Raw genomic sequence first — 12453 nt, 5'->3', positions numbered from 1 at the left:
CAGGAGCCAAGGCCTACCTTTCAAGTAAAACTGTTCTTGCATTTTATTGACTTGGTACTAACAAAGATAATAAAACTAGCCAAGGTGAAACATGGACACAGTGACTTGGATGCATGACTAGTCCATTTAGAATTTCTTCATGCCCTGCTGCACGTACAGGTGTCTGTGGATTTTAGGAATCAAGAAGTGAGAAATCCAGTGGGGGTTAATCTCCCCTATTTAATGAAAGCTGCTCTGTGTGCTTGTGAAAGATTTCATAACAGGGATCAAAGACCCAGAGGCCAAAGGAGATTAATCAAATCTAATGGCAATTTAGGCAACGAGTATCTTGATTTCCAAATAGGGACAAGGCTTGAGGAGCTGGAATGGTTGCCTCCAAATTGGCCTATCAAAGCTTTGGCATGGTTAGGCACATTCTTGGTACTTGACCATTTTGCTTTCAAATTTTTTCTAAGTCATTTTTGAGGTGGTTATAGTTTCTTTTAAAAGTATTGTGGTTTAGAGGTTTAAATTTTTAGCCTTTTTTTTTGGTAAGTTTATTAGAATGACTTTTTAGGCTGTTTACTTGACTATATAGCCCCAGTTTTAAATCTGCAGTTATGGACTTTGGTCGTTTGCCAATGTATTTTGAGTTAGTTATAAAAGACTATATTTAGAAGATACTTCATCATGGATACTGAAGTGATTTCATCATTAGAAAAACACATTTTAAATGTTATTTAGATGTAATATCATAGGAATCACTGTGACTTACATGCTATTCATATAAAAGTCATTAAGTGAACTTTCACTGTCAAAAAATAATGGTTATACCAGTTTCTTGATGGTTGGAGAGTAGAGAGAGGTCATGGAGGGAAAGCAGGTCAATAGCAGTGCATCCGTGTCATTTTAAAGGAGCCAAATATTACCATTTTCAACAATTTCACAGAGACCATGGGTTCTGGCTCTTCAAAGAAACAAAGTGATGTCTTCAAGGGTAATGGGAGAACACCACAGGGAAGCCAAATAACGTTGCTACTGGCAGATCAGGCACATGTTTTGCCACGTGCAAAACAGACTGCCTTTGCAGGCAGCAGTGTCTCCAGGCCCTCTCAGTCCAAAGGGCTTAATCACATCATGGAAACTGCTAATCCAAGTGTTTATTAGGAGAGGCAGTGCTTTCTACTAGCACCTCTTGGGTTTTGCCATGCAGCTGCTCCTTTAATATGTGGTACAAAGGCAAAGAGATGCTCACATTTCTCTGTAGGTTTAGTCCAGAGATCATGAGGGGAGAATCATCTCCAAGTTAATTATCTGAGCTGGCTGTTCTTACATCTTTGTAGAGCAAGGAAAAGGGTCCTTCATTTACAGTGCTCATTTTTGTCTTATGATGAACATTTTTTTTAAAAATCCTGTAATAATTATCCCAAATCTTCTAGGTACAGCATGCAAGCATGTTTTTGTACTGCAAAAATAATAGTCTCATGCTTACTTTTTATATCTGTGAGTGTAACATGCATCTAAAATGTAAGTGTTCATTTGGGGAGGTGCCATTAAAAGTGAGTGTATTGCAAACAGCAGCACTGAAACGTAATTCTGACACAGAGAAATACTTGCTTCAGAATATTGCCTTTTATTGTGAGTACTCTGGAGAGGGAAAATCTTGAGTCTGATGTATACTTTTGTCATCAGCAACTATATAAATGCTTAAGTGCCTTTCATCTCTTTCTCTGGCTCAGTGAACTGTACAATTCTGTAAGGAAATGGACTTTATAAAATAAATCTCATGACCCTGGTCGTGCTACTTTTAAAAGATAATCCTATTACAAGCCCTGAAATTAATAATTCTAGTAAGAGGTCCAGATTGTAGATATATTTAAAGCTTTAAATTTAAAAACCTAATTCTAGAGAATAGATTTTTCTGGAAATGTGTTTCAGGACATTTCTTCCTTCTATTCAGGAAGCTGACACTGGAATCAGGAAAAGAACTGTATGTTCATTGTTAAAAATAAATCTCAATAAGGAGAAGTGTTTCCAATTTAGTAAAATCAGCCCAAGACTGTGAAAGTCTTAGGTGCTGTTGGAGAACAACACCACTCCACTGAAGGAATAGCTGTGTATGCTCTTTTGACAAATATTAAAGACCTGAAAGAGAGAAATTGCATGTTTTGTGCACACAACTACAAACATAAATGCATGGAAAATTGTCTGTGAGCTGTGACAGGTGGGCTCACACAGACCATGAGGGACTTGCTTAACCCTGTTTGCCAGGGGTCACCATTCCTATAGAGTGGCACTCCAGCATCAGCTCAGTCATAGGCTGGTGTGTCAGAGCTGAGACACCAGGGGTTATACATCCATTCCAACCCCCTTTAGCAACCAGCCTGTTTCCTAGATTTATCTGTAAATACACAGAATATACACAGTGTACACACATGCTTGTGTGTGTGCACAAGTGCACATGCATGTGCATAGAGATTAGAACGTGTCTATGTGTATAGTAACCATCAGGGCTATCTTCTGAATTTATCTCAAAATACCTGACTAGAATACTGGATGGATGGGTAAGAGTTGCTAGAAAAGCAACTAACAGAGTAGAGTACAGCATTGCAGACATAGAGCCATTTCTGAACTTTGTTAACTTATTTACTTAAAAAATAAGGATGTGTAAAATTGCACAACTTTTTTTAAATTATTAATCTGTTAAAGGAAAAGCAATCAAACTCGATTTCCGTATGAAGCTATTCAATGCAAGGGGGCAAGTTTCAAGCTAACAGGAAAGTTGAAACCTGATTTTATTTGGAAGGCTCTCAAGAAGCAAAAACAAAGTTTGAATTTGCTTCTCATTAGGGGAATCTACTCCAGCTGTCACACACTTCCCCTTTCAGGACTTCTCCACGGCTGGCTGTCCCCTCCATCCATCCCTGCCCACCTTCCCCTTACTGTCATGCTCACTGCTCCTTCCCTGTCTCCTTACAGAAAGTGCAAATTGTTGTGACTGTTTTGGACTATGACAAGATTGGCAAGAACGATGCCATCGGGAAAGTGTTTGTGGGCTACAACAGCACCGGCGCGGAGCTGCGGCACTGGTCAGACATGCTGGCCAACCCCCGGCGGCCCATCGCACAGTGGCACACCCTACAGCCCGAGGAGGAGGTGGATGCCATGCTGGCAGTCAAGAAGTAAATTAAATTAAATTAGGTTAAATTGTGAAGAAGAAAAAGACGAAGAAGAAGCCTTTCTGCATTTGCCCACATAGTGCTCTTTAGCCAGTATCTGTAAATACCTCAGTGATATGGGTCCTTTCATTTCCAGCCATGTGTTCCTGACACAGATCAGTTGTACTCTAAAATTCCCATTTTAATTTGCACAAATTTAAATGTAGAGAGCCTTTTAAAGGCGCTTCATTTTACCACCGCCCGCCCCAGATCTACTCTTCTTTTAAGCAATATGATGTGTAGATAGAGCATGACAGAAATTATTTATTGTATCACACAGTTGTATATATACACCAGTATGCTGAGAATTTATTTCTAGTTTGTGTATTTGTATGTTGTAAGCGTTTCCTAATCTGTGTATATCTAGATGTTTTTAATAAGATGTTCTATTTTAAATTATGTAAATTGACTGAGATATAGGAGAGCTGATACTATATTATAGGGTAACTATTGTATCGTCTGCATTCCAGAAAAAAAATATCCAACTTGTAAGGCACTAGTAGTGTTACACTGACATCTTAAAGGACAACTTAAATCTGAGCTTTCAACTGGACCATCCTAATAACACACTTCATGTCCACAGTGAATCTTGGAGGGGCAAATCCAATTGGGTAGACTTCTTTCACAGGCAACTTAGCATGATCTGAGCAGTTCCATGGTTGACTTCATGGAGATGTAGCCAGAAGCCAGGATATCATTTTTTGTATATATTCCAAAGCCAAACACATAACAGACTGAAATGGCTTTAGGTTGAAAGTTGAGGAAGCACTTCCACAGGAGGCAAGAGTTTCATCTAACATATGAAGACAGACCACTGCAGAAGTTGTGCAGGGAGGGGGAAGAGGGAGATGCAGCAGTAGTAAAATGCTGCCAGGAAAAGAAGAGTAGCTCTCCATTATCACCTTTATACAAAATTTGCATACTGTGAATTCCATCCACGATTTCACATTATAATGAGTTTGCACATTAGACTTTGTAACAAAATATTTTATGATACTAACTCAGATTAGAAGGAATGCAGAATATTTTTTAGACACAGCTGTGTGAGTTTATTATACAAAATAGTTTCATGGTAAACAGACAGTATTGTAATCCCATCAGAAGATGACAAAATTTAGCCATAGTTCTAAATGCACTTCAAAGTAAGCCAAAAGAGAACAGCTAGTGACCTTTTATATACTATTTATACTTAAGTTTTAATTTGTCCTTTAAAAAAAAAGTGAAAACAAAGAACAAGTTCTAGAAAACTGAAGCAACCTCTTCTGTATACTAGATGCTCGTTTCAGGAGGAGTTTTTAAATGTTTTAAATGTTATTATGTAGTAAATGGCACTATTATGAAGCTATTAGTCATTCCATAAGAGTCTTGAAAGACTGCTCTGTGTATCACTGTGACTGCCGTGTGTGCTTAGAAATGTAGTTTTCTCAGTGGATAGCAATCAATTTATTCCGTAGTGATATTGTAATAATACTGCCATTCCCTTCTACTGCACTGCCGAAGGAACGCATAGCACAAGCAGTTCCAGTTGTTACGGACCAATGTAGAACTGGAGAGCTATGCAGGGGACAAGGATGCTCTAGAGAATGGGTTGACCACGCAGCATTTTGTCAAGCCCTGTGCAATACTCTACATTTCCAAGCGCCCTCGCCCCTGCTGCTTTCCCGTAGAGTCATCCCACAGCTCCCCAGCATGGCAGCTCCGCTGTACCATCTCATCAAGTCATTCAGGGCATCACCTCTAGCTCATGTACCGTCCCTGGAGGCCCCTCGCTTATCTTTCCAAGCTGTGAGTATATTTATAATGCTTTGAAGAGTTCATTATTTTCAGCAATGCAAACTACCCTAGAAAAGTGGAAATGCTATTGCTTTTGGAGGGAGGCATGAGAATTAACCATTAATGTTTTTACCAGTCTTCTGTGTCTGACAAAGATGAATGTAATCAGAGAACTGTGCACTGCAAACTAAATTCCACAGCCTCCCTCAAGGCTCTCTGCTTCTGGGAGAACTGTGGCAGTATCAGAGGTCAGTGCAGGGATGGCCAAGCACCCCTGTTTTGCAGTACTTTGAGGGTAAAAGCAGCAGCAAAGTACTGGGAGGAGAATAAAAGCTTGTATTTCTCCCCACCTCCAAAAGTGAGAATAGCAAGATCCATTTTCTTTCTTTTTTACATGAAACATAGAAAAAACACAAGCGAGAAATTTTCAGATAGAAACAGGCACATACATGCAAAGCATCAAGCTGGAATATTTTAAAATCTTATCCTTAAGGACCAAACCCCACCAAAGAGAAGTAGAGAGTCAGCTTTCCAGCCTAAGAGCTTCATGGTCTCCAGCTTTCAGTTATTCATTCAGGATAGCTGCAGGTTCAAAGTGCCAGGACTGACTTCCTGTGTTAAGATAATCTTAATGCTTTCTCTTCCTACACTGCCAGACTGAACGTCACCCTAGAACTGGTTTGTAAGGTACAATGATTCTCAGAGACTGAACCTGCCATGTGACCAAGATGACATTTTTCATCCTCAAAGAAGCCACATGTACCTTTCTGACAAAGCTGTGTGAAGTATTAGAATCTGATGCTGTAGAAAGATCCTAGTTGCCTTTGTGTATATTTACTGCCTGCTTGAGTGTTTCTCTGTGTGGGTTTTCTCTGTATCTTGTAGAAATGTTTGGGGTGTTTTATCCTGCCATATCGCTCGTGGCCCGCGAGCTGACAACTTTAGCCGTATTTTACCTTCATTTTTGATGAGGTGGTTTATATTTTGTTTCACTTTGTGTAGTGACTCCCCACAGTAGAGTTTTCCAATTGTCGTTAAAATAACATACATATTACACAGATATTCAATAAAAATGTTTTATTTCCTGTTGATGTTCTGGCATTTCTCTTTTCATCTAAAATTTTGAAAAGACATTTCTCTCCAGGACTTTCACACAATCACATACTTTGAAGTGTCACAAGTGAAATAGCACAGCACGTTTCGAGGGGCTGTGAAAAGCTGCTTTCATCAGTAAGACAGTCACAGCCAGCAGCACTACAGTAGATGAATTCTCCACCTCAGTTGCAGATGAAGCACTATTACCTTGTTTACCCAGGAGCCTGATTATTTGCCTCAAAAGCCATCATCCTCTATCAAAACATGACCATGACAAAAACTCCCAAGCAGTTGCCTATGCATCAGTGTTCTTCCAGACAATTGCAATAAAGCTGTGGTTGAAGTTTTCATTTGGAGAGAGATGCTATATTTTAACCTACATTCAAGTGCTACTTCTAAGATGACCATAAAATTAAACCTCTTGTAGAATAAAGATTAAATAAGTGCTTAAACTATGGGGGAAAGGGGAAGCAGGGAGAAGGTATTGCAGGTTCTATATGCACCAGCCTTTTTTGCAGCTCATAAGAATACCAGGAAAATACCTTTGTCAATCAAAACCAGTTCTTTCAACAGAGCAATTAGTTAAAGTCAGTCATTACAACTAATGTAAGGAAAAATGCTTCATATAATAGCTGTTATACTAAGTGGGGAAAGCAGCAAAAATTACCAATTTTATTCAGCTCATTTAACCCCTAATGAACTGTCAAAAAAACCATTCTTCCCAACTGTCAGATTGTTACCAAAGCAAAGTATCTGTCTCTCGATCACTTTTCACATCATGAGTCAATGAAAGTTAATTGCCTGTTATTTATGCAAAGCAAAATTTAAAACGGTTTATTTTTGATTACTCTAACAGCCATTTTTTTATTTATTTATGCTTTAACCTTTCCACTCAAGGCTGCCAGTTCAGTTTTACACACACTGACCTGCTTTTCAGAACATGAACCTACCAAATGCTTGTCCAGCCCTAATTTTCAGTATCCATTCAAGCACTGTTGCTCATCCAGGCACTAAAGAAAGTACGAAAAAGGAATTTCCTTTACGTACTGCCAACATTTTTAAGCAGCCTTCATAACCTTTTCCTTATATGCATCAGATATTTATCTTCAATACAGAGAATACTTCTTATATTGCATCAAAAAGTTCCAAAAGCACATGACAAACTAGTACAGAGGACACTACACTCTATGTAGTTCTTTGTGACCAACACCTGCAGCGACACTTTCAGATATGAGCCATACCAAGATGTATGTCAAGATTATGCTGTATTCAAGATAAAATAGAAAGCTCTACAAACTAGAGGATGCTCTAGATGTCCTTCATGGAGTTTTTAAAGAGCCAAATAAATTAGGGAAGTGAAGACAGCTCTTCCATGCTTCTGGGGTGAAGGTCGAGGGTACAGCTAGTACAGTTATACAGTGATAACACACTGAGAGCTTGAACAGCCATTTAGCCAAAAAAAATCCACCTACCTTACCAAATGAAGAGTTTCATCTTCTGACAGAACCAATCTCATCAGTCTGACAGCTCACATTTAATTTCAGGTGCTTGTACACTTATTACTTACAACAAAGAGAGCACACAGTAGGCGATGATACACTGATGTTATTGCACCAAATGGAGCTGACACCAGTTGTCCTCATAAACAAAAGACCAATGCACAAAGGTGGCAAAATAGTCTCTGCTCTCCTAATGAAGGTTATCCCACAGTCCTGCACAGACCTAAGTTTGCTTGCATTCCCTCTGAGCCCAGGGAAAGTTATTTTATCCATTATGTTCACAAACATACCTTAGCCTAGAAGGTTTCATGGCTTTCCTAAGGAGCAATAGCGCCCACTGGCAGCAAGAATTTGTTCCAAAACCGTGACATGGATCTGTCATTGAAGAGTTCCAGACTGAGCTCAGGCTATATTTGTCTTCTCCCTTGGACCATTCATCGCAAGGAGGAGGATTCCTGGCTGTTAAACCTGATTGAAAGCCTGACATGTTGTAGTCCAGAATGTAATGCTGAAGTCAATTATTTCACACTTACTCAGAAACATTCTTATCCACTTGTTCTGGTAAAAGACAGACTGAGCCTCAATAACTTCCATCCTGCTCAAAATGGCTTTATTCTTCGTGAAACTCCTCAATATGTTGGTTTTATCTTCATGGCATCCTTGTTTTTTTCCCTGTAGCAGTCAAACTCAAAGCAGCTTTTATACATTTCTTCATTCAAATACAAGATTACCTCTCTCATTTAACTCGATCTAAAGAATTCTAAAACCACTCTCCAAAATATACAATAGATGGCTAAATTGTTAATTTGCTTTAACTCCCTGCTTCATCAAACTTCTTAGTTTCACTTACTCCTCTCCAGCCATACACCATGATCTGACACTGATTAATGGGTAAAAGCTCTGATGGAAGGCTATCAAGGAAATTAAGTAATCAGGGTGACTCACAGAGTCCTTTTCATGGATTAAATTAATATTAAATGGTCAAATTTCAACATACTGTATGATTAAGGGTGAGGTGCTGAAGAGGTTCATTGTTGCAGATGAACATTTATTAGTGATCTAGAAAACAGATGAGAATGAGTTGGCAAAATTTACCTGTGGTGTAAAATTGCTTCAGCTGGAACAAATCTAAATTATGATGCTATCTCTAATTTCATACATTGAGAATCAAGTACCAAGACAGGCATTTAAATTCAAATGTTACATATCACCCAAATATTTTTGAGAAATTTTTGAACAGTAGTACCAAAAAGGTCTCTAAAGATGATCTCAAATGAGAAGGTAAGAGAGCTAGTCAAGCCACTAAGAATAATCTAGGCAGAAACTCTTTTTTTTGTACTAGAGTTACTTCCAGAATAATAGATTTGTCTTCTCAGTAGTCTCTAACAAGGTAGTGAAAGCTTCTGATGAACTAGGAGTAGCCAAAGGATGTTCAAATTAAAATTCTCTTATACATATTTAGCCTTCATATATGTTATCTGGAATGTGTTTATTAGTAGACATAATTCACACAAGGACAGAACATGCTCTGTCCCAGTGCAGCACTTGTACAGATGCCAGGATGCTTCCTGCTGCCCCTGAGACATCACATCCTCCAAAGAAATGTTCAAAGTTCTTTTCAAAGATCAGAATAAACCTGGGAAAATACCTATTGGAAAAGTGGAATATACTATCCCATTAAGAGCTGTTGTATGGTCTAGTGTAGAGTAAGAAGTTTTTCAAGGCAGCTGAATCAGGTAAGTCTTTGTAGTTGAAACACAGGATATAAAGGATTTGCAGGAGTCTTTGGCAGAAAGAAATTCTGAAAAGTAAATCTAAAAAGATCCAGTCTTGAGGGAAACAAAGACATTTATGCAGACGATATAAGTGAACAGAAAAAGAAAAAGAGAAAAAGAAAAAAAGAAAAAAAAAAAAAAAACAGAAAAAAAATTAAAAATAAAATAGAAAAAAAAAAAAACAGAAAAAAAAAATTAAAATAAAATTAAAAAAAAAAAGAAAAAAGTAGGGCTAGTGAGTAAATATGTATCCTAGCTACCCAGAGTTCTGCTATACTACAGAAAAAGTAGCTACAAATTTGTACCAGAGCAAAGATGAGTCCTGCCTAAGTCACATAGTGCCTTGTCTTTGAGACTTCCAAGTCTCCAGCATAAAAACCTGAGAAGATTCAGCTTATCATTGTTGCTTTCCTCCATGCATCTGAAAAAAGTGTTTTTCCTAATACAAAGGATCAGGTTTCCCACTCCAGCCCAGTCATGAGGAGAATTGGTTAATGCTCTCACTCCTTGGATTTAACACAAACAAATAGCTGCCTGAAAGGTTTGAGCACCGTGACCATAATTAAATCTGAATGCAAGCAAGAAAGCGGGCACACTTCTCCAATTGACATTTTCTGAAGTACAGATAACACAGAGGAATAAACTGGCAAAAATACAGGAAGAAAAAGAAATAGGTTGCAGATCAGGCAACCAAATCTCTCTCTCTTGCCATAGACCCAACCCACAAGGTCTTACATGTTTTTGTCTTTCCCCATGTCACTGTTCTGTCAATAGAGCCACAAGATCTCTTCTGATTGAACTTCTGATCCCATGCTTGCTATTATGTTGTTTACTGCATCCCCTCATCCAGCTGAGTACAAGCTGTTTCCTTCTTGCTTGTTCTTGATGCTTTCTTTGCTGCACTTTTACCTAGCCAACTTTCTAAAGTTTATTCAACTACTCCGCAAAAACTAACAATCTCTTAGAAACACACTGAGCTGCAAAAGCCTTAGCAACCGGTTAATAATTGCTTCAGAATATTAACTACAAGATGCTGCAGTGTTTCCTTCACTTCCCACAGCATAAAACCTACTTTCTGTACCTATCCTATGTATATTATACTTTTTCCTTGATCATATTCTGCAGCTTATTAGCAGAGAGTCACACCAGCACTCTGAAGAAGTGCAGTAGCACTTTTAATGGAGAAGAAATATGATGGACTGGGTGAAACAAAGGGCATTTTTTTCCCCTGCACCAGAAATTATAAATCAGTTCCAACCATTACTTTCATCATCACTTTCGACTGCAAATTCCATCATCTCAAGCACCTTCACAAAACCTCTGTGACCTTTTCCCCAAAAGAGGGAGAACACTCTCCCTGCCTGGCATCTTAATAGAAACCCGCCGGATTATAACTCAGGCAGCTGAAAAATCAGTGTGGGCTGCACGTGAGTCTCACCTGTCTCCTCCCAGCCTTTTTCAAAGTTAACAGTGTATTAATACTTCTGTGATTGCATGCTAAGAGGACTGCCCCTGCTCATGACCTGACTTAGGCTAGTTTGACTCACATTCTCTTTTTAAGGCATCTCATGAGGAGCAAACTTTTGTTCAGACCACTATCCAATACCCACTCTCAGTTACCTTAAAGAAAAATTTACATTTTATTATCTGCAGAATAGACAGCAAACATTAAGCAGAATGTCCATACTAGTGATGCAGAAGTCAACTTCACTGCAATCTAGATTTTTAAATGCATTAAAAAGAATAAGCAACTTAAAAGCATTATCAGGCAACTCCTTCATTCTCCTGCCAGCCTAGGTAACAGTTTTATAATGTCTTCAGTCTTTTGTATGTGTGTGCGTTCATTATCTCCCGCCTGACAGCTCCATAAATCCTCTCGACTCTCAATATGTTCAAGGATAGATGAGGAGCTCCTTCATGACAAAATATTTCACATCCCTACACAATTACACAGCGTGTTCCTTGACTAGCAGCTGCTAAATACAGGTATGCACTGGCACTCTGTATTCCCCAGCACCTCATGTTGGGTCTCCTCCACGTGTAAACAGCAATACACCATTCCTTGATGAGTGCATTATATGGCATATACCAGATTCCTCTTCCATTTATACCCATACTGTTGCCTTGTTCACTTTCCTAGGGTTTGTAAAACACACACTTTTGGTCCACAATCTAGGCATCTGAGTATTACTACACTGCAAATGCCAGCTATTTAAATTCTGAAGCCATAGCAAAGGCCTGAAAGATCCATAGCTTTTAACATGGCAAATCTGACAGAATTATCATTGACATAATTTCATAAACAAATACATTATCATCAGCCAAATCATCTTACTCAAAAGCATCTGGATCTTAAAGATTATAGAAATAGTATAATCTTAAAAATTGCTATACTCTTCCTTAATGAAAAAAAAAAAAAAAATATTAATGCCATTCCCTGCTCATCTCATTAACAATATGTTTCCCACACAGTAGAACAGCCACTTACTGTGACATGGTTAGCAGAGCTGGGTAATTTTCAAAATCCTGCAAGAATTGTATCCTTTCATCTGAAGTACTTGGAACATAATGAAAATATTTTATCCTGTTAATTATATAAAACAGTTACCCATGGAGTGAATTTGGTCTTATTAGCAGCAACATGGTCTCTTCCCTGTCACGTAACATGATTCAACGTGTCTGGTGACACAGCCACAGAGTACTTATCAAAGGAGGGAAAAAACCTGCATTGGAAATTACTGATCTGGATAATACCACAAAATAACTGACTCATAACACCTGGCTGCCAGGGATTGCCTGGAGAATGCTGTCCAGACTTGGCCCAAGAGGTAATAAGAGAAACTTATAAGAGACTTTGTAAGGAGCAGTGAGCTATTTCCTTAGTTTGCAGGCAGTTTTCCCATGTTTAAAAAGTACAGTGGGTGTAGCAAAAACAAAGTCAGGTCTTCCCCTTCAGACTTTGCAGGATGAAAAAAGGAAGGTTCTGATGAGGAGCAGCTGACTCCAGCTTGTACAGAACTGGATTTTGCATCAGCCCCTTCCTCTCCACTTGGTCTAACAGGCATTCGAGGGAGGGAGGTCAGAAGTTTACTGGTAAACATAGCAGCAAGAAGC

General features: G+C 38.7%; 1 protein-coding gene across 3 annotated transcripts in view; it reads left to right on the top strand.

Moving 5' to 3' along the window:
- The window catches only part of SYT1 (synaptotagmin 1), a 328925-nt gene extending 322864 nt beyond the window's left edge, over positions 1–6061 (top strand). For all 3 annotated transcript variants that reach the window (XM_056516347.1, XM_056516346.1, XM_056516345.1), the window contains one exon: positions 2959–6061. In XM_056516347.1, coding sequence (XP_056372322.1) covers positions 2959–3165 — 207 coding nt within the window. In that variant the 3' untranslated portion in view covers positions 3166–6061. The remainder of the gene's footprint in view (positions 1–2958) is intronic.
- The last annotated feature ends 6392 nt before the right edge of the window (positions 6062–12453 follow it).

Source organism: Oenanthe melanoleuca, chromosome 1A, assembly GCF_029582105.1.
Source record: "Oenanthe melanoleuca isolate GR-GAL-2019-014 chromosome 1A, OMel1.0, whole genome shotgun sequence".
Classification (NCBI taxonomy): Eukaryota; Metazoa; Chordata; class Aves; order Passeriformes; family Muscicapidae; genus Oenanthe; species Oenanthe melanoleuca.
Note: the sequence above shows the minus strand (reverse complement) of the source record. Positions and strands in the feature narration are given on the sequence as shown.